Raw genomic sequence first — 23,700 nt, 5'->3', positions numbered from 1 at the left:
ATGCACATTTGAACATCTTGAAGAACATTCAGGCCTTAATGGCCATGTACTCTTATAATCTCTACCTGGCACAGCCAGAAGAGGACTGGCCACCCCTCAGAGCCTGGTTCCTCTCTAGATTTCTTCCTAGGTTCCTGCCTTTCTAGGGAGTTTATCCTAGCCACCTACTTCGCTTGCTCTTTGGGGTTTTAAGCTGGGTTTCTGTATAGCACTTTGTGACATCTGCTGATGTAAAAAGGGCTTTATTAATACATTTGATTGATGCACCTGGCTTGCATCTCAATATTGTGTGCATTGTTTTCACAGCCCTTTAAGTAATGAGACTTAGACCGTGACGATACAATTAGGGGTAAAAGGACTATACATGTGTGGGCTACTATGCTATCTGGACTATGTACAGTGGGGCAAAAAAGTATTTAGTCAGCCACCAATTGTGCAAGTTCTCCCACTTAAAAAGATGAGGCCTGTAATTTTCATCATAGGTACACTTAAACTATGACAGACAAAATGAGAATTTTTCCCCCAGAAAATCACATTGTAGGATTTTTAATTAATTTATTTGCAAATTATGGTGGAAAATAAGTATTTGGTCACCTACAAACAAGCAAGATTTCTGGCTCTCACAGACCTGTAACTTCTTCTTTAAGAGGCTCCTCTGTCCTCCACTCGTTACCTGTATTAATGGCACCTGTTTGAACTTGTTATCAGTATAAAAGACACCTGTCCACAACCTCAAACAGTCACACTCCAAACTCCACTATGGCCAAGACCAAAGAGCTGTCAAAGGACACCAGAAACAAAATGGTAGACCTGCACCAGGCTGGGAAGACTGAATCTGCAATAGGTAAGCAGCTTGGTTTGAAGAAATCAACTGTGGGAGCAATTATTAGGAAATGGAAGACATACAAGACCACTGATAATCTCCCTCGATCTGGGGCTCCACGCAAGATCTCACCCCGTGGGGTCAAAATGATCACAAGAACGGTGACCAAAAATCCCAGAACCACACGGGGGGACCTAGTGAATGACCTGCAGAGAGCTGGGACCAAAGTAACAAAGCCTACCATCAGTAACACACTACGCCGCCAGGGACTCAAATCCTGCAGTGCCAGACGTGTCCCCCTGCTTAAGCCAGTACATGTCCAGGCCCGTCTGAAGTTTGCTAGAGAGAATTTGGATGATCCAGAAGAAGATTGGGAGTGTCATATGGTCAGATGAAACCAAAATATAACTTTTTGGTAAAAACTCAACTCGTCGTGTTTGGAGGACAAAGAATGCTGAGTTGCATCCAAAGAACACCATACCTACTGTGAAGCATGGTGGTGGAAACATCATGCTTTGGGGCTGTTTTTCTGCAAAGGGACCAGGACGACTGATCCGTGTAAAGGAAAGAATGAATGGGGCCATGTATCGTGAGATTTTGAGTGAAAACCTCCTTCCATCAGCAAGGGCATTGAAGATGAAACGTGGCTGGGTCTTTCAGCATGACAATGATCCCAAACACACCGCCCGGGCAACGAAGGAGTGGCTTCGTAAGAAGCATTTCAAGGTCCTGGAGTGGCCTAGCCAGTCTCCAGATCTCAACCCCATAGAAAATCTTTGGAGGGAGTTGAAAGTCCGTGTTGCCCAGCAACAGCCCCAAAACATCACCGCTCTAGAGGAGATCTGCATGGAGGAATGGGCCAAAATACCAGCAACAGTGTGTGAAAACCTTGTGAAGACTTACAGAAAACGTTTGACCTCTGTCATTGCCAACAAAGGGTATTTAAAAGTATTGAGAAACTTTTGTTATTGACCAAATACTTATTTTCCACCATAATTTGCAAATAAATTCATTAAAAATCCTACAATGTGATTTTTTCTCTCATTTTGTCTGTCATAGTTGAAGTGTACCTATGATAAATTACAGGCCTCTCATCTTTTTAAGTGGGAGAACTTGCACAATTGGTGGCTGACTAAATACTTTTTTGCCCCACTGTATGCAAAGACAGACAGTTCTACACATGTCTCAGTTGGTACAAGCAATACAAAGACTTATGACAACAAAAACATAATGGGTTCAAATGTTTTATTTGGAGTTACAGTACCAGTTTGGACACACCTACTCATTCATGGGGTTTTCTTTATTTTGACTATTTTCTACATTGTAGAATAATAGTGAAGACATCAAAACTATGAAAAACACATTTGGAATCATGAAGTAACCAAAAACAGTGTTAAACAAATCAAAATATATTTTATAGTTGAGATTCTGCAAAGTAGCCACCCTTTTGCCTTGACAGCTTTGCACACTCCTGGCATTCTCTCAACTAGCTTCATGAGGTAGTCACCCTTCATGTTGGCCCATTCAACCCCTTGCCTTTTATAATGTCAGTGTGCTGCTGTAACCTAAAACCTTAGATTTTTGTTTTCTCCTACTGTGATTTCACCTTCAAACAAGTTGTTTGAGGGTAACTGCTTAGCGAAACTGTTAACCAAAACACAGGGCCCTATACATGAGTCAGAGAGAGCAGTACAGAAATACTTTTGTAAGTATTAATTGAGGACACAGTTGAGGGACAATACACTAATACAATGTAACAGTACTCTCACATCAAATGCAATGCAAGCCAACAATAATAGTTCCCAATCAAGTGGCATGTAATGGCTGCAGCGGAACATACCTGAAAATATATTCTTCAGATTCTCCATGGCTGAGGTTAGCTGACTGTGTTGCATCCCAGCATATTTTACATACGGCAGGTTCAATGGTGTTGATGCCTTGCCTCCAGTCATTGCTGACTTCTGCCAGAGAGTTCTGGATGTCCTTCATGTCCCCCAGGGAGCTGATAGAGGCCTGAACAGACCCCATCTAACTGGGAGTGGATTGCAGCCTGGAGTGGGGACAGACAATTGTAAAAGGTTTAGATAGAGTTTACATTAATCAAAAGGGCAGTGGATACACATTCACAGAATGCAGCCAATGTCAAAGCCAAACAAATTATTTTCTACCTTCAGTTGTGGTTCGACTAAAACTCCAGTTCTAACTGGGTGAACAATAAATCATAGGATTTATGTCAGTTGCTAGGTCTTAGCAGATGAATGATTACTTTTCTAACAATTATGCTAGCTAGCTACTGTTGACTAACCCCATTCCGTACAAATTTGCGCAACCGCGGCATTCAAACGAGGCAGCAATGAAAACTAATGGGACTGTTGCGACTGTGTTGGCATCAAAAATGAACTACGCATATAGTCAAGCGTTGATTGACATGGTAATGGCCCGATAGTATTGGAGAAAAGTTTAAAAAACGGACCCCTCTGACGCTATACGTTAAATTGTGATGTACCATGACGTAACGTACGCATTATGCAACTCATTCTGTGTCGTATAGCCTCTCTCTCTCTATAGCGCTTCTCTCGCAGATTAATAACAAGAAAGGGACAGGGGAAGGGGGATACCTAGTCAATTATTCAACTGAATGCATTCATTTTTTGCATCATCACTGCAAGCCATCATGACTCTCAAAAGCAGCTGTTTACTTCTGAAGATAACTTTAGCGGCGCCCTAAAAATGAGATTCAAATTCGACACAAACCTTCCAATCGGTATGTAATGGCGGCAGTTAGCCTAGTGGTTAGCGCGTTGGGCCAGTAATCGAAAGGTTGCAGGATTGAATCCTCGAGCGAACAAAATAAAAGTCTGTCGTTCTGCCCCTGAGCAAGGCAGTTTATAACCTGCTGTTCCCCGTGGATGTCGATTAAGGCAGCCCCCGCACCTCTCTGATTTATAGGGGTTGGGTTACAGGTGGAAGAGGCAAACTGACTGATGACACATTATATAACTCTTTATAGTGTTTTATTAACATTTTTAGAGATGATAGGTTGGACAGGTCGGGTGAAAAAAGTAGTTTACCCACATGGCTTGTCTCCCCCTTTCCCTATCACAGTAGGTTTCGCTTCCCCACCCGCCATTTTTAAAAAGACCCGACGCAGCTCATTGCCTTCTGCAATCATGCAGAGACGGGCAGCAAGAAGGTCTCATCACTGATTTTTCTGGAAAGGAGAGAAATTGTGCTTTACAATGGTTATCATATTACAGTTGTGAGCTAAAATAAGGTAAATTGTACGTTACAGCGCGATGTACAAAAGTGCGTTAGCTAGCTATGGCTCTATACCGTATGGAAAATAACTTTACCTAATTGATTTTCATAGCTAGCATCAGACTAAAACATTATAGTTACAAACTCTTAATAACAATGACTTGGACAATAGCTTCCAAAAACGTATTACAAAGAAGAAAAAAGCTTGCCAGCTAGCCATAAAAGAAAGACATTTAAACTTACCCGCTATGACAACTAACAGGTGGACATCGCGCAAGTGGTAACCTGGCAATGTACGTTGTGATTGACAGGTGGTTGCGCCAGTCAACACGGCCCATGTGAGCTGTCACCAACCAACCAGTGTAGAGTATACTGGTCTATGAAAACCTCATCTGATGTTCCACCTCATTAATTCTGCTGGACGATTTGGCATAGGTAGTTAGCGTTATTCTATTACAGTCACCTTAATAAATACTTTACAAATATATATAAAAAAAATAAAAAAATACATAAAATAAATTGTTTTTATGTACCATTTTGGGAAATTACTAATGCTACTGTCCCCACTACAACAAATACATGTCATTTTGTACTTGAAACATTTAACTGAAATACTGTAGAATACCATTCATTCCTATGAAGGATTGCTTCTACTGGGGATTGGAGTCGCATTTCAATGGCTTACAAAGGGAAAAGCCGTCACATTGAGGACACCGACGTCTTGCCACTGGACAAGCTAAACACCTCCCGTTTTGAAGATAACAATGCCACCGACGCAGGCTGCTCCCGAGAACTGTGGGCTTACATTCTCTGTGGCCAACGTAAAACATTTAAGCGTGTTAACGCTCGCTAGGCTGCCGGCCCAGACGGTATCCTTAGCCACATCCTCAGAGCATGCGCAGACCAGCTGGCTGGAGTGTTTACGGACATAAACTCCATCAACGTTAACAAAATGAAGGAGCTGATCGTGGACTTCAGGAGACGAAAGAGGGAGCACGACCCCATCCACATCGAAGGGGTTGCAGTGGAGAAAGTGAAAAGTGATTTTCTTGGCTCCAGCGACACAATCCCTCTATTGACTGGGCTACTGGTGCCATTGTGGGCTGGAGCCCGTCCTGCCACACTCATTGCCTGAAGTCAGCTCTGCCTGCCCCGGGACGTCTTCCTGGGGGCTTGGAAACTGCCCCGGACCTTTCCGCCAGCCCCGCGGAGTACCAGGACCTCCGGGAGGGGTTCAGTAAGGCCCGGGCCACTTCGCTTCTGCAGCACTGACCGGTATCCAGATGCGCTGGCTTGACCTGTCTTACAGTTCTTTGTCTCCTTTTTCCAGAAGGTTCGACCTTGGGCAGGGGATTCCAGTACCTGGTTGACTGGGAGGGTTATGGACCGAAGGAGAGGTTTGGGTCTTACCTTAAACGTGATAATACCAGGCAGTGTCAGAGGAAGGTCCTAAAAATTGTCAAAGACTCCAGCTACCCTAGTCATAGACTGTTCTCTCTGCTACCACACGGCAACCAGTACCGGAGCGCCAAGTCTAGGTCCAAGAGGCTTCTAAACAGCTTCTACCCCCAAGTCATGAGACTCCTGAACATTTAATCAAATGGCTACCCAGACTATTTGCATTGCCTCCCCACCTTCCCCTCTTTTACACTGCTGCTACTCTGTTATTATCTATGCATAGTCACTTTAATAACTCTACCTACATCAAATCAAACTTTATTTGCCACATGCGCTTAATACAAGTGTAGACTTTACTGTGAAATGCTTACTTACAAGCCCTTAACCAACAGTGCAGTTCAAGAAAAATAAATTATGTACGAAGTAGGCTAAAATAAAAAGTAACACAATAAGAATAACGAGGCTATATACAGGGGGCACCGGTACCGAGTCAGTGTGCAGAGGTACAGGCTAGTTGAGGTAATCTGTACATGTAGGTGGGGGCGAAGTGACTATGCATAGATAAACAAACAGCAAGTAGCAGCAGTGTACAAGAGGGGAGGGGGGTGTCAATGTAAATTGTCTGATGCGATTGCAGAGAAAACAGTCTATAACTTGGGTGACTGGAGTCTCTGACAATTTTATGGGCTTTCCTCTGACACCGCCCATTATATAGGTCCTGGATGGCAGGAAGCTTGGCCACAGTGATGTACTGGGCCGTTCGCACTACCCTCTGTAGCGCCTTACGGTCAGATGCCGAGCAGTTGCCATACCAGGCGGTGATGCAACCGGTCAGGATGCTCTCGATGGTGCAGCTGTAGAACCTCTTGAGGATCTGGGGGACCATGCCAAATATTTTCAGTCTCCTGAGGGGGAGGCCAGGCAGTTGACGTGTACCTATGATAAAAATTACAGACCTCTACATGCTTTGTAAGTAGGAAGACCTGCAAAATCGGCAGTGTTTCAAATACTTGTTCTCCCCACTGTATATATAATATACACACACGTCAAAAATTACTGCCCACTACATCGCCGTGAAAACTGCTCATGGGCACACAAATGAAAAATAATGTTGGTCTATGCCATTGCAAAAACAAATTCTAACCGAGAGTGAACTATATGCTTACTGTTATTAATGTATACTTGGATCGATTGGATGGGCATTGGTGATTAGCTGTAGGCTAGTGATAGTCGACCATCAGCTGACCCAGGAGGAAAAAAATAAACTACTTCTAGGGGGAGTGATGAGCTCTACAGCAGTCTCTCACAACTCAATCGCTGGTTGAGAACTGTTTTCTGCCCCTCTCAAAAGATAGAATTTGTAGATAATTGGCCCTCCTTCTGGGACTCACCCACAAACAGGACCAAGCCTGGCCTGCTGAGGAGTGACGGACTCCATCCTAGCTGGAGGGGTGCTCTCATCTTATCTACCAACATAGACAGGGCTCTAACTCCTCTAGCTCCACAATGAAATAGGGTGCAGGCCAGGCAGCAGGCTGTTAGCCAGCCTGCCAGCTTAGTGGGGTCTGCCACTAGCACAGTCAGTGTAGTCAGCTCAGCTATCCCCATTGAGACCGTGTCTGTGCCTCGACCTAGGTTGGGCAAAACTAAACATGGCGGTGTTCGCCTTAGCAATCTCACTAGGATAAAGACCTCCTCCATTCCTGCCATTATTGAAAGAGATCGTGATACCTCACATCTCAAAATAGGGCTACTTAATGTTAGATCCCTCACTTCAAAGGCAGTTATAGTCAATGAACTAATCACTGATCATAATCTTGATGTGATATATCTGACTGAAACATGGCTTAAGCCTGATGAATTTACTGTGTTAAATGAGGCCTCACCTCCTGGTTACACTAGCGACCATATCCCCATGCACCCCGCAAAGGCGGAGGTGTTGCTAACATTTACGATAGCAAAATTTCAATTTACAAAAAAAAAAAAAAGACGTTTTCATCTTTTGAGCTTCTAGTCATGAAATCTATGCAGCCTACTCAATCACTTTTTATGGCTTCTGTTTACAGGCCTCCTGGGCCATATACAGCGTTCCTCACTGAGTTCCCTGAATTCCTATCAGACCTTGTAGTCATAGCAGATAATATTCTAATTTTTGGTGAATTTAATATTCACATGGAAAAGTCCACAGACCCACTCCAAAAGGCTTTCGGAGCCATCATCGACTCAGTGGGTTTTGTCCAACATGTCTCTGGACCTACTCACTGTCACAGTCATACTCTGGACCTAGTTTTGTCCCATGGAATAAATGTTGTAGATCTTAATGTTTTTCCTCATAATCCTGGACTATCGGACCACCATTTTATTACGTTTGCAATCACAACAAATAATCTGCTCAGACCCCAACCAAGGAGCATCAAAAGTCGTGCTATAAATTCTCAGACAACACAAAAATTCATTGATGCCCTTCCAGACTCCTTCTGCCTACCCAAGGACGTCAGAGGACAAAAATCAGTTAACCACCTAACTGAGGAACTCAATTTAACCTTGCGCAAAACCCTAGATGCAGTTGCACCCCTAAAAACATTTGTCATAAGAAACTAGCTCCCTGGTATACAGAAAATACCCGAGCTCTGAAGCAAGCTTCCAGAAAAGTGGAACGGAAATGGCGCCACACCAAACTGGAAGTCTTCCGACTAGCTTGGAAAAACAGTACCGTGCAGTATCGAAGAGCCCTCACTGCTGCTCGATCATCCTATTTTTCCAACTTAATTGAGGAAAATAAGAACAATCCGAAATTTATTTTTGATACTGTCGCAAATCTAACTAAAAAGCAGCATTCCCCAAGTGAGGATGGCTTTCACTTCAGCAGTAATAAATTCATGAACTTCTTTGAGGAAAAAATCATGATCATTAGAAAGCAAATTACAGACTCCTCTTTAAATCTGCGTATTCCTCCAAAGCTCAGCTGTCCTGAGTCTGCACAACTCTGCAGGGACCTAGGATCAAGAGAGACACTTAAGTGTTTTAGTACTATATCTCTTGACACGATGAAAATAATCATGGCCTCTAAACCTTCAAGCTGCATACTGGACCCTATTCCAACTAAACTACTGAAAGAGCTGCTTCCTGTGCTCGGCCCTCCTATGTTGAACATAATAAACGGCTCTCTGTCCACCGGATGTGTACCAAACTCACTAAAAGTGGCAGTAACAAAGCCTCTCTTGAAAAAGCCAAACGTTGACCCAGAAAATATAAAAAACTAAAATCGGCCTATATCGAATCTTCCATTCCTCTCAAAAAAAAATGTAAAAGCTGTTGCGCAGCAACTCACTGCCTTCCTGAAGACAAACAATGTATACGAAATGCTTCAGTCTGGTTTTAGACCCCATCATAGCACTGAGACTGCACTTGTGAAGGTGGTAAATTACCTTTTAATGGCGTCAGACCGAGGCTCTGCATCTGTCCTCGTGCTCCTAGACCTTAGTGCTGCTTTTGATACAATCGATCACCACATTCTTTTGGAGAGATTGGAAACCCAAATTGGTCTACAGGTTTAGATCTTATCAGTTTTTCTCTGTGAATGGTTTGTCCTCTGACAAATCAACTGTACATTTCGATGTTCCTCAAGGTTCCGTTTTGGGACCACTATTGTTTTCACTATATATTTTACCTCTTGGGGATGTCATTCGAAAACATAATGTTAACTTTCACTGCTATGCGGATGACACACAGCTGTACATTTCAATGAAACATGGTGAAGCCCCAAAATTGCCCTCGCTGGAAGTCTGTGTTTCAGACATAAGGAAGTGGATGGCTGAAAACATTCTACTTTTAAACTCGGACAAAACAGAGATTTACCTCCCGGGTGGCGCAGTGGTCTAGGGCACTGCATCGCAGTGCTAGCTGCGCCACCAGAGTCTCTGGGTTCGCGCCCAGGCTGGGCTGGGTTCGCGCCCAGGCTCTGTCGCAGCCGGCCGCAACCGGGAGGTCCGTGGGGCGACGCACAATTGGCATAGCGTCGTCCGGGTTAGGGAGGGTTTGGCCGGTAGGGATATCCTTGTCTCAGTATGTAAAATGTAATGAAATGTAAAAAAAAAAAAAAAAAAAAAAGTAAGTCGCTCTGGATAAGAGCGTCTGCTAAATGACTAAAATGTAAAAATGTAAAATGTAGATGCTTGTTCTAGGTCCCAAGAAACAAAGAGATCTTCTGTTGAATCTGACAATTAATATTGATGGTTGTAAAGTCGTCTCAAATAAAACTGTGAAGGACCTCGGCGTTACTCTAGAGTCTAGACCATGATCTCTCTTTTGATGAACATATCAAGACTGTTTCAAGTACAGCTTTTTCCCATCTACGTAACATTGCAAAAATCAGAAAGTTTCTGTCCAAAAATTATGCAGAAAAATGAATCCATGCTTTTGTTACTTCTAGGTTAGACTACTGCAATGCTCTACTTTCCGGCTATAAACTTCAGTTAGTGCTAAATACGGCTGCTAGAATCCTGACTAGAACCCAAAAATGTGATCATATTACTCCAGTGCTAGCCTCCCTACACTGGCTTCCTGTTAAGGGAAGTGCTGATTTCAAGGTTTTACTGCTAACCTACAAAGCATTACATGGGCTTGCTCCTACCTATCTTTCCGATTTGGTCCTGTCGTACATACCTACACGTACGCACGGTCACAAGACGCAGGCCTCCTAATTGTCCCTAGAATTTCTAAGCAAACAGCTGGAGGCAGGGCTTTCTCCTATAGAGCTCAATTTTTATGGAATGGTCTGCCTACCCATGTGAGAGACGCAGACTCTGTCTCAACCTTTAAGTCTTTACTGAAGACTTATCTCTTCAGTGGGTCATATGATTGAGTGTAGTCTAGCCCAGGAGTGTGAAGGTGAACGGAAAGTCTCTGGAGCATCGAACCGCCCTTGCTGTCTCTGCCTGGCCCGTTCCCCTCTCTCCACTGGGATTCTCTGCCTCTAACCCTATTACAGGGGCTGAGTCACTGGCTTACTGGTGCTCTTTCATGCCGTCCCTAGGAGGGGTGCGTCACTTGAGTGGGTTGAGTCACTGACGTGATCTTCCTGTCTGGGTTGGCGCCCGCCCTTGGGTTGTGCCGTGGCGGAGATCTTTGTGGGCTATACTCGGCCTTGTCTCAGGATGGTAAGTTGGTGGTTGAAGATATCCCTCTAGTGGTGTGGGGGCTGTACTTTGGCAAAGTGGGTGGGGTTATATCCTTCCTGTTTGGCCCTGTCCAGGGGTATCATCGGATGGGGCCACAGTGTCTCCTGACCCCTCCTGTCTCAGCCTCCAGTATTTATGCTGCAGTAGTTTATGTGTCGGGGGGTTAGGGTCAGTTTTTTATATCTGGAGTACTTCTCCTGTCTTATCCGGTGTCCTGTGTGAATTTAAGTATGCTCTCTCTAATTCTCTCTTTCTCTCTCTCGGAGGACCTGAACCCTAGGACCATGCCCCAGGACTACCTTTCCCCAGTTCACCTGGCAGTGCTGCTGCTCCAGTTTCAACTGTTCTGCCTGTGGCTATGGAACCCTGACCTCTTCACCGGACGTGCTACCTGTCCCAGACATGCTGTTTTCAACTCTCTAGAGACAGCAGGAGCAGTAGAGATACTCTTAATGATCGGCTATGAAAAGCCAACTGACATTTACTCCTGAGGTGCTGACTTGCTGCACCCTCGACAACTACTGTGATTATTATTATTTGACCATGCTGGTCATTTATGAACGTTTGAACATCTTGGCCATGTTCTGTTATAATCTCCACCCGGCACAGCCAGAAGAGGACTGGCCACCCCCATAGCCTGGTTCCTCTCTAGGTTTCGTCCTAGGTTCTGGCCTGTCTAGGGAGTTTTTCATAGCCACCGTGCTTCTACACCTGCATTGCTTGCTGTTTGGGGTTTTAGGCTGGGTTTCTGTACAGCACTTTGAGATATCAGCTGATGTAAGGGCTATATAAATAAATTTGTGGCCGCGGACGGCACGGAGAACACCAATACACCTGAAAAACAATGAGCACTCTAAACAGCTGATTGATTTATCATCGTTTGCTTTCGTCAAAGGATAAATCTAATACATTGGAATATTAGGCAATTTTTTATCAAGATGCAAGGCCAACAAATTGTAAAAATTAGTAAGTACAAAGGAAAATCTATGCGTTTAAAAGCTCAGCTGAGGCCGAAATTCAGCACTACTGAGTGGACAGTGCTGCTATAGAATTCTACAGTACCATTCGTGGACAGCAAGACTTTATGCAGCCACATAGTAATAAACTGTTTAAACCATTATTTTCATATTTACCACTATAAAACATATGTACCACTGCATTTTAAACAAAGAATGGTTCAATTAGTATTATGTAGGAGGCCTCAGCCAAAATGTTACTTTTATTGCATGTAGGAGAGCTAATGCCTCATTCAAGGAAGTTGAGCACCCAGCCCCCCTGTAATTTGTAGCCTGCTTGAAATGATTGGATAGCTGTTATCAGGGAAAGGTGGCACTACTACCAATTTAGGCATGATCTTATTTGCAGGCTAGGTGGGCCCACTGCTGTATTGGCTAAACACACACCTTTTAGATTAGTGAATGGAGGGGTAAGGCGCTAGAGGAGGCTACTGAAAGTCATCTCTGCAGTGCTGACTAGCCAAACAAATAGGAACCACAATTGAGTAGCCTAGTTCTTATTCACGTCGTCAAACTTTTAATGACAAACAAGCAAAACGATAGATCTGATGAAAAAGGCTGATTTATTTATTATAAAAATGATATTGAAATACGAGTTCAATTCCACCTTCAGCACATTGACAGGACACCCAATAAGAAATCCCTTAAATTGTAGAAGGATCAGCCTTAAATCCCTCAGCCTTAACTCCTGTATCCAGCAGTCAACGCGTGGAATGAACGAAAGGTTCATGAAATATTGCGGTGAAAACTGGAAAGGCGATTTTTGAAGGAGACAAATCCTGAACAAAATAAATATCCATGTTAAAGGTGTAGCCTACACACCAATGTTTTGTGGCACAGTGCACTCCACTTTTAAAGAATCCACTGATTAATAGTGAAATCCTTTGATAGAGCACTATATGAAAAATATGAATACATTGTATTTCTAATACCTATAACACAAGGCAACGCCTTGAATGTATTCAAAAATGTATAACGCTAAAATAGCCTCGTTTTTTTTTTGCCAGTAGTACAATACACTGTGTAGCCAAAACATTAAGGACACCTTCCTAATATTGAGTTGCACACCCCCCTTTGCCCTAAAAACAACCTCATAGGGGCATGGACACTACAAGGTGTCGAAAGTGTTCTACAGGGATGCAGGCCCATGTTGACTAATGCTTCCCACAGGTGTGTCAAGTTGGCTGGATGTCCTTTGCATTTCTTGACAAACCGGTACACCTTGCACCTACTACCATATCCTGTTCAAAGGCACTTAAATCTTGTCTTGCCCATTCACCCTCTGAGTGGCACACATATACTATCCAAGTCTCAATTGTCTCAAGGCTTTAAAAAAAATACTTCTTTAACCCGTCTCCTCCCCTTCCTCTACATTGATTGAAGTGGATTTTACAGGTGACATCAATAAGGGATCAGACTGACCAGGTGAAAGCTATGTCAAGGAAAGAGCAGGTGTCCTTAATGTATTGTACACGCAGTGTATGTGGACTACAAGTAGTTCAGGCTATCGTGTTGGAATAAGGCACCTTGTTGTAAAGTGAAAGAACAAAAGAAAGCGAGAGAAAGGGCAGTGACAGAGCTCTGTGATTCAGCGCAGCATCAGTGAAAACATTAATTCCATACCATTAAAGGGTAAACGCATCCTAAAACTACTCTGTCATTGAAAAACATGAGTACATTACTCGCACCAGAGAGAACTCTCAGAAGAAACATTTTAATGGAAAATGTCCCCTTTAGAGAATTTCCCTGGTGGATGAAAAAAGAAATCCCCCCGGAATTAAAAAAAAATCCCCATCACATCTGGAACGGGGAGTTTGAGATTCAAATCATATACTTAACAGCAGAAGGGGAAAAATGAAAACAATTTCCACAAGCATAAACATCTAGCCAGGAACATTGACTTCCTGAGCAGAGTGTTTAGTCCCCCATAGCCCTGGCAGGCAGCATTAAAATCCCAGAGTGCCACGGTAATTCTCAGGGAGCAGAGGGAGAGTGATGAGTGTTGTTGTGGGAGAGGGCACCAAAGCTGGGCTGCTGGGCCCCAGAGGCAGAGTCAGTAATCTCAGAAACAGAATCAATCAAAGAGATGGAGTGGAGCCATCAACTCCCCGCCATTACCGACGCTTTTTGCTACAAGGCGCTGCCTCGGTTGTTGGAACAGCCCGGTGCTGGCTTCTTCAATCTGAACCCCGCCACAGCCCGGGGATCACGGTGGTAAACCCCCCTGTGCAGGCCCAGTACCAAACCCCCCCCATGAGCTCCTCTTTATTTTCTGTCAGAGGTGCCGGGCTAGTCATTGATCACGGATTGTCTGACTGCCAGGTGACGTTCAAGTTTTCAACAAACACAGCAATGAACATGAACAGCGCCTAAACATGGTAAAAATCTTCACGGCATGTTTCTTCAACAGTGGCCGAGAGATGGAACAAATATTACGCAATAAAATAGGCCTAATGTTTTCTTGGTTGGCTTCGATCTACAGTAAATACAACATTCAGTCAGTCATTTCATATTTCAACAGTTTGAGGCACTGGTTTATATTACAGACAAAGATGGGTGGGGTGGCCCCTGCACTGCTAAACAGAAAACCCCGTATTTAATCTCGCCCTCAGTGGCCAGGCCACATAATATGGGAGTGGTCCATAGACACTCGTGAATCAGTGTCGAGCCCTCCATGAAAAGTGAATACACACGACATTGTTGGATTCCTCCGTAGCCCTCCAGACTGTAGGCGGATCAGACACGACATGCACGATACCCAAAATGGCACTGTCTTCTGCCCCTCCTCAATCAGACTTGTCCTTTTTCTTGCCCCCTCCAATAGGAACTTTAGTGGCTACCGCTGAGCCTACTGCGGACACGCCTCCTGCTACAGCACACACCCCTCCTTTCACCAGCCCCACCCCGATGCCGGGTACAGCGGCCACCGAGGTGACAGCGGTCTTGGTCAGGTCGAAGCTCTTCCCTCCTATCCAGGCCACCCCACCCACAGTGGCTCCCACGGCACCTTTAGTGACACTGAAGAGGCCGCCGGTCACTCTGGAGAACATGCCTGGCTGGGGCGCGGGGTGATCCTTGTTGCTGTCTGATGAGACAATAGGGTTTTAGTGTTGAGAGAAGTTAAGCAGAGGAACACAAAGTAACTTCCCCAGCTTATGGTAAATGTTCTCCGTTCCATACTGCACAGAATGATGAATAGGCTACTACATGAAAGTTTGTGTCAAACCATGACTTCTGCTTAGAATTGGCCATTATGACCAAATTATACAGTAGTAGCCCCAGTAGAAAGTTAAAACTAAAAATAGTAATGACGGCCCTCAATAGCCCTCATTGCTTTGAATGACAAAATAATCCGTGTGTGGTGGGCTAGACAGAAACTGTAGAACCACTAACAGTGTAGAAGATGGAACGGTAATGCCACCTAGTGGTACACAAATACAAACACTTCAGACAGAGATCCTTACTTCTAATTTGTGCGGAAATTAAAATCCGACGCCGATGATGTGGACATCAATTAAGGCAGTCCCCCACACCTCTCTGATTCAGAGGGGTTGGGGTAAATGCGGAAGACACATTTTGGTTGAATGCATTCAGTTGTGCAACTGACTAAGTATCCCCTTTACATTACTGAGTGTCAGTGTACATTTTTAAAAAATCAATGTCCATTCAATGTTCATCAGCATGTGAGTGGCCACTAAGGAGACTGAACTGACCTGCTGAAGGCTCATCTTTGAGGTATGCTGGGACTTCATCCTGCTGCTCACGTTGACTCATCTTCCCTCTAGGCAAGAGAGAAAACAGGTAGTCAACCAATTCCTCAATATTATCTCTTCAGTATTCCCAAATGAGGCACCAGTCTCTGAAGGACTGTAGAGAAACATTTTCCCTCTGGCAGTTAGAATGGCTAGTTCTTGAAAAACAAGATGGAGAATGATTGCTCATAGGCCTAACCATTCCTCAGTCTGACTTCATGGGTGTGCTGCCTGCTTCTAACACCACCAAACAATGCAGTCCCTGTTTACTGTTGAAGCGCAGGATAAGCAGAGGTAGAACACTCAGTGAAGGAATACTGGGCCTGATTGAGACAGCCTAATCATCTGTTTTCCCCCTGGCTGTCTCAGCTATGTTCAACTCAACAAGATAAAAAAATTAAAGAACTGAATTTCTGATTAAGAACTGATTAAATTGATTTCACTCAAGCATTGCTGTTTTTTTTGCCTGACGGACTGCACCACCTGCAAAGTAGGCTCAACAAAAACCTTTCAAGACCAGAGCGGCAAGTCATAACTGCATCAGTTATGACTTGCCGCGGCAATGTAACATCCATAGCGTAGGAAAAGTTTTTGTAAAACATGCACCTTAGGCTACATCGGATCAACTTGCTCTGTAATGATAACTTTCATCAAGGTTTTATATTGTTTATAATAGGTTTCTCTTTCCATTGTCAGTATCCTCTCACGTTTAGCGGTATGATATCCATAACGGTTGTGGATGTGATGGATATTGGTGCATCCTCTATTTCGCCAATATTTAGAAGTCCACTTTTTGGGGTATACTGTCTCCAAGGGGCACTACTATACACACACAAAAAGGTGTGATTTTGATATGATACTAATGCAAAGACATGTCAGCCTTTATTCTTAGTAGAAAAGTCTTGAACAGTCAACATGACCATTATATGCTTGCTGAGGGCCTTTGAACATTCTCATAAGCCTAATTACAATGTTGAAATGCATGTGCTGCTCAACAGCCCAGCTACGTGCATGTAGCCTATTATAGGCCTATGTGGCAGTAAAAATGGCATCAAACTGAACTTCACACTACAGTAGCCAGCAGATCCAACCAGCTTGCCTACAGCTGCACTATGGTCGGACAGCCTTCCTGTGTAGATTAATAAAACAATGCGGAGCAGGTGTGAGACGTGGCTTGGAGAACATACCTCAATCCAGTGATGGGAAATGGGGTGTACTCAGAACTGTCCCATTATCCCAACTTTTACACCGAGAATACTGAACTGCTAGTTAAGTAAACTGCCCTTTTCATCTTCATGCTAGCTAGCAGTAGCCACAGCAGCCATTATGGAATGACATGTCGCACTGAACAACAAAGGAGCTGATTGGCTGACAATGCCATTCCAAAATTGCTGCTGCAGCTTCTGCTACCTAGCATGAGGACTAAATAGTTTTTTCCAGAAATTAGCAATCTTCTCTGTATAACAGTTGGGATAATGGGCCAATTCAGAGTACAATGCATTTCTCATCCGTGAATTGAGGTACGCTTTCCGAGCCATATCTCGTGCCGGCTCCGCATTGTCTTGGGGTGCTTTTGTAAAATTCACCCTGGCTATACAAATTTCAGAGCACTCTCGTCTGAATGTACCAGAGTGCAGAATAACTGACGAATTTACGAACCCTCAACACCCGTTGAATATGGCCAGTGTCAGTAAACGTTGGCAAAAAAAGCATAATTAAATTGATGCAAACAGCACAGTTAGTCACCAACACTCTGGATAACATGAAAACAGCCTAACCAGCTCCGCTAAGGCGAGTAAAATGGTCAGAGTGAGATATTCTCTAATTTGGGTCAGGAAGTAGCTAGCAAGTTAGCCAACGTTAGCTTGGGTGCTTGATTGATGCGAGGTCAGAGCACTCAGATAGGCCAGAATTTACAAACAGTCTGACAACGCTCTGAATTAAGAACGCCTCTCTGGCACTCCAGTTTAAATTTGAGAAGCATTTCACTACACCCGCAATAACATCTGGTAAATGTGTGTATGTGACCCATAAAATTTGATTTACAAACACACCTTTAATCTACACAGGAAGGCTGTCCTACCCTAGTGCTTGCTTAGCTGTAAGCAAGTGGGTTGAATCTTCTGGCTAACACTACAGTAAACTATGCTAGTCTACCTTAGTCTATAAGCAAACTTTGCTCTCCATGTCCCCGCATTGCACACTCAGATACATCATTGTGTAAAAGCTTTTATTAGACTATCCTTAGGCAAAGTACTAGAATGGAAATTAGAAATGGACCAACACATACTTACGTGCTGGCTAAAGTACATTCATTACACAATAAAAGGGTTTGATTGTCAATTGTATTCAGTAAGCGACAACCGAAAACAGTTTATATGTCCACCCAGTAGGCATATAACGTTAGATAGCCATGCGGTCATTAATCTAGTCAGTCGACCCAATTTGTGGAAAATCAATTGATATGGTTCTTGAAGTTGAAGGTGTGGAGTTAGAGTTAATTTAGTTATATTAGCTAAATATCAAACTTATAGTACTAACGTCAGCTAGCTAGTTAAAATAGCTGTGCCCATGATAAACATACAAAATATGTTCAATTTAAAATTGTTCCGAGTTATCTACGTTATGGATTACTGAGTGACGACGTGGCAACAGGCTACCCAGTCCAACTGAGTTGACGTTTGGCAACTAGCTGTGTAGCTAAAATAGCAACCACTAGCATAGACTGTTAACTAAATTAGCAACATGTTTTAGCAAAATATACTCTCTCATTCACTTCGATTTTAAACTCCACTTGCTATGTGAAACACTTTTCTTTAGGAGCGCAAGGGCGAAAAACAACAACCAACTTTTAGCTAGCTAAGTCACTCATCTCGACTGAAGCTGCATGGCTAGCTAACGTTAGCTAGCTACTAGATAATTAGAACACTAGTTAGCTAACTAACGCTAATTTGGTAGTTGGAGGTGACTTAATGTAGCGCATAATGCCTTTCTATTTAAATTGTGTGATAACACAAAATAGTTGGAGTTTACATAAATCGATATGATTGTTTTAGCTAAATAATATAGCTAGCGTTATGTTAGCCAATTTACAACGTACCTTGCTGTTTGTGTGTCTGTTATCTCTGACTCTGACACCGCGGCTACCCAGCTGCCATCAGCAACTTTTCTTTTGAGAGTAACAGTAGCCAGGCATTAGCCAGTAAACTACAAGCTTTGTTTCCACCCCCAGCCAGAAAGGTCACAATATCTGCATTTATACTGAACAACAATACAAACGCAACATTTTAATGAGTTACACTTCATAGAAGGAAATCAGTCAATTTAAATAAATTCATTAGGCCCTAATCTATGGATTTCACATGACTGGACAGGGGAGCAGCCATGGGTGGGCGCCCCCACCCACTGGGGTCCCAGGCCCAGCCAATCAGAATGCGTTTCTTCCACACAAAAGGGCTTTATTAGAAACAAAAAATACTCCTCAGCACCCTTTCTTAGACGATCCCGCAGGTAAAGAAGCCGGATGTGGAGGTCCTGGGGCTGGATTCACAAAACCTTCTTAAGAATACATTTATTCTTAACTGCCATTTTTTCCAAAGTTGCTATTCCTCAATAAAGTTATTGGAAATGTTTTACCTAAGTTTCTTCCGAAGAAAAAAGTTAAGTGGGATTCTCGAAAATAATGCTTCAGGATTTCTTCTTGTAAATGTACTTAACTTTAGGATAACTAAACTCTTGTCTTGAGATGAATGGATACTTTTCTTGCGCCACAGACGCAGTTGGCTACCGGATATTTAAATACAGCAAGAATAGAAATTAAACACGCATTATACTAGTAATTAGCAATATATTACAAAATTCTAAAAGTGTTAAATAGCTAGCGCTATCTCGTCACCATCTCTATGATGGACGACACCTTCTCCTCCAGCTGGTCCACATTAATGGTCTCTCAGCACCCTTCTTAGCAGCCTACTTGATGTCGGACCACTTCTTTTTTACGGTGTCACTGTCCCTTGCCATACCCCCGACGGCAGAGACAGACTTGGCCACTCTCGCCCATCCTTTCTTTTTGGGCTCTTCAGTGACCCCGCAGTTATCAAATCTCCCCAACAGCAACCTTTTCCTGGCTGCTATTTCCTCCACCATCACTTCAATCTCTTTTCTTGGTTATCCATTTTTGATATAGCTAGTCTGATGGCTATAATGTGTGAAAAATAATGAAATAACCAAAGCCGATCATCCCTGTCACAGGCTTTTTTTTATTGGTTTCAAGCACGTCACTAATGTCAATGCCACATAAGATTTTGACGATGTTCCTAAGAAAACTACGAATTCCTATGAACATTTTGAGGAATTGCATTTACGAACTATCTTATGAACTTCCTATTTTTTTCCTTAAGAAACTTCTTGCGTTTTTTCGTAAATAAAGTTTTGTGAATCTGGCCCCTGGGCTGCCGTGGTTACATGTGGTCTACGGTTGTGAGGCCGGTTGGATGTTCTGCCAAATTTGCTAAAATTACATTGGAGGCAGTTTATGGTAGAGAAATGAACAATCAATTCTCTGGCAACAGCTGTGTTGGACATTCCTGCAGTCAGCATGTCAATTGCACGCACCCACAAAACTTGAGACATCTGTGGCATTGTTTTGTGTGACAAAACTGCACATTGTAGAGTGGCCTTTTGTCCCCAGCACAAGGTGCACCTGTGTAATGATCATGCTGTTTAATCAGCTACTTGACATGCCACACCTGTCAGATGGATTATCTTGGCAAAGGAGAAATGCTCACTAACCGGGATGTAAACAAATGTGTGCACAATTGGAGATGTATTTTTGTGCATATGGAATATTTCTGGGATCTTTTTTCAGCTCATGAAAATTAGGACCAAGACTTTACATAGAAGGCTGGTGTAACCCAGTGTCTGGGTTTCCAGGAGACGTTGACTATTGCGATCCTTGATTCAACCCTTATTCTGGTTGACAGTTTACTACATCGTGTCATGACAAGCATTTCACTACACCATCAAGAGCTGCGAAAAGCATGTGTGACAAAATTTGACATTCTCAGTCTGGTGGCACAATTTTCCACCATAGGCCTATTAGCCATACATTTTATTGGTCTTTGAGAAAGGTTATGCTTATTTATGCATCTCTACAAAGAACTGGGAAATGTATCAGTTATTATACTGACACTTCAGACTCCACATCTCGAATAATGTTAATCAGTCAAATATTGGACAATGTAACACCTACTCCATGTGTAACAGTTTAACTTTAGTCCGTCCCCTCGACCCGGGCGCGAACCAGGGACCCTCTGCACACATCAACAACTGACACCCACGAAGCATCGTTACCCATCGATCCACCAAGGCCGCGGCCCTTACAGAGCAAGGGGAACCAGTACTTCAAGGTCTCAGAGCGAGTGATGTCACCGTTTGAAAGGCTATTAGCGCGCACCACCGCTAACTAGCTAGCCATTTCACATCAGTTACACATGTGCAGGTTGTGTTCCCATTGACAACAATGCTTGATTTACACTAGTCAGATATGAAGTTGATCCTCCCCATTTACAGTTTAGATACACCATTTGGCTTAAATACAGTCAGGTGCAGTCAATGCACACAAAATGTTACTTGCAGATGTACCAACAATTCTTGTTGTCATGTCAATTGCTAATCTTCTTTGAGTATGCAAATTAGCCTACCACCCCCAAAGTTGAGACACCATCCAAAGTTGAGACACCTTATTGTAATTATACACAGCCACACCTGACAAGTTCCAAACCATCATACATGTATCAATAAATAAATCCAATGTATTAAAAAAAAAAAAGCATGAATTCAAATGCTTGGAGTTATTATAATTAGACAAGGGGCTGAAGTATAAAAATGAATTGGAGGCAAATTTAGTATTCATCTTCCTCCTCACAACCATCACCAGAGTCTACCCCCACCACCTCATAATCATTCTCCAGAGCAGCCATGTCCTCTCTGGCCTCAGAACTCCCCTTCCTCCACCCACATACCAGTGCACAAAGGCCCGCTTGGCATACATCAGGTCAAACTTGTGGTCCAGACGACTCAAAGCCTCTGCAATAGCTGTGGTGTTACTCAGCATGCACACAGCTCTCTGCACCTTGGCCAGATCACCCCCAGGCACAACAGTAGGCGGCTGGTAGTTGATCCCTACCTTGAATCCTGTGGGACACCAATCCACAAATTGAATGGATTTGCAGGTCTTGATGTGGGCGATGGATGCGTTGACATCTTTGGACACCACATCACCACGGTACAGCAAGCAGCAAGCCATGTACTTTCCAAGCCTGGGATCACACTTTACCATCTGGTCAGCCGGCTCAAAGCAGGCATTTGTGATCAAGAACAGAGAGTTGCTCATGATATGCTCCCATCTCAGCAGAAAGGGCCTAAGTGACCAGGGGGAAGTGGATACGGGGGTAAGGTACCAGGTTGATCTGAAACTGTCAGGTCCACATTGAGTGCACCATCAAAGCACAGAGAGGCAGTGATTGAGGAGACAATCTGGGCAATGAGGCAATTCAGATGGGTATAAGCTGGACGCTCCACACAAAGATTACACTTGCATATGTCAAAGATGGCCTCATTATCCACCATGAAAGAGCAATCTGAGTGCTCTAGAGTGGTGTGTGTGGTCCGCATGGAGTTGTAGGGCGCCACAACTGCTGTAGACACCTGGGGCACAGGGTAGACAGAGAACTCCAGTTTGGACTTCTTGCCGTAATCTACAGACAGACGCTCCATCAACAGCGAAGCAAAGCCTGAGCCAGTACCACCCCCAAAACTATGGAAGATTAGGAAGCCTTGTAGTCCAGTGCATTGGTCTGCCTGAGAAAATTCACACATTAAACCATTTATCCAAATATCACCATACAGGGACTTGCAATTAGACATTCAGAGCCACTCACCATTTTACACATTATGTCCAGTACAGACTCCACAATCTCCTTTCCAATAGTGTAATGGCCACGTGCATAGTTATTGGCAGCATCCTCCTTGCCACTGATGAGTTGTTCAGGGGGATACAACTGACGGTAGTGTCCGTTCCTTATCTCATCTAGAATAAATTACATTGACACATGCAGAAAGGCACAAAATAAAACTACACAGCACAAAATTCCAGATATTACATGCCGATGAACACCATGACATTTGATGTTGTGGATCATGCTATTGAAATACATCTTCCATACCCACAACTGTAGGCTTCAAATCTATGAAGACAGCCCTGGGAACATGTTTCCCACCTCCAGTCTCACTGAAGAAGGTACCAAATGAGGAGTCAGCCAGGGATGCAGTTCTGGACTCATGTATTCTTCCATCTGGATGGAAACCATGCTCCAGGCAATACAACTCCCAACATGCATTGCCCATCTGGATACCTGCTTGGCCGATGTGTACAGAATGGACTCCCTCTGTCAACAATAAATAATTGGATGTCATATCCATATCAGTTACTATTTTCAAATTTGCTATACTGCGTGTTGTAGCCCAACTATTGAGGTTCAATTACAGGGAAAGTAGGGCTCATAACACATTTTTTAGGAGATTACATAAATACTAGTGCAAACATAACTCCAGAGAAAAGCTCAAGAGGTACCATTTGAAAAGGCCATTATATATTTATTTTGTTATGAAACACTTCAGCTTACCATTGTTCAGCAGCTACAAATGGAATGTGAATTCAAAATGGGACACTTGACCAAAAACTGAAACAGTCAGCATGTAAACTACGAGTGCAAACAAAACATTTTCATGTCAACCTGGTAGTACTACACACTTCAGTCTAAAGCGTACCACAACAGGACACTCACCTTGCACAGACAGAACATTGTTAATGGGCCTGGCTTATAAATTATTCAGCAATCAAGTGTGGGGGTGTGGCTTTCAATTGACATTGATTTAAAGAGCAGGTTAGGAGAACTAACCAAGCATGTTTGGATAATGAGCTAAAAGGTTAGGAAAGGGTTAGGACTAGCTAAAAAATAAACTACTTTTGACATCAATTAGACAAAAGCTGTTTCCCATCCTGACATGGCTGTACTATAGCCCAGGGGTAGTCAAATCTTACCCTATGAGGTCTGGAGCCTGCTGGTTTTCGGTTCTACCTGATCATTAATTGCACCCACCTGGTGTCCCAGATCTAAATCAGTCCCTGATTAGAGGGGAAGAATGAAAAAAGCAGTGGATATGGCTTCAAGCGAGGTCTAGATTTGAATTTGTGGAATATAGCCTATCTA

At 43.4% G+C, this 23,700-nt stretch overlaps 1 protein-coding gene and 1 pseudogene across 1 annotated transcript; both read right to left on the bottom strand.

The window, feature by feature from the left end:
• Positions 1-12,219: 12,219 nt before the first annotated feature.
• On the bottom strand, positions 12,220-18,764 carry LOC120054075 (transmembrane protein 263-like). Its single transcript, XM_039001449.1, has 3 exons — positions 18,528-18,764; positions 15,389-15,456; positions 12,220-14,760 (listed from the first exon to the last, which is right to left on the bottom strand). The coding sequence occupies exons 2-3, from the start codon at positions 15,447-15,449 to the stop codon at positions 14,462-14,464; spliced, it is 360 nt and encodes a 119-aa protein (XP_038857377.1). The 5' UTR covers positions 15,450-15,456; positions 18,528-18,764; the 3' UTR covers positions 12,220-14,461.
• Positions 18,765-21,330: 2,566 nt separating this feature from the next.
• On the bottom strand, positions 21,331-22,876 carry LOC120054074 (annotated as a pseudogene).
• Between the last annotated feature and the right edge of the window lie 824 nt (positions 22,877-23,700).

This window comes from Salvelinus namaycush, chromosome 9 (genome assembly GCF_016432855.1).
Source record: "Salvelinus namaycush isolate Seneca chromosome 9, SaNama_1.0, whole genome shotgun sequence".
In the NCBI taxonomy this organism is placed as follows: Eukaryota; Metazoa; Chordata; class Actinopteri; order Salmoniformes; family Salmonidae; genus Salvelinus; species Salvelinus namaycush.
Note: the sequence above shows the minus strand (reverse complement) of the source record. Positions and strands in the feature narration are given on the sequence as shown.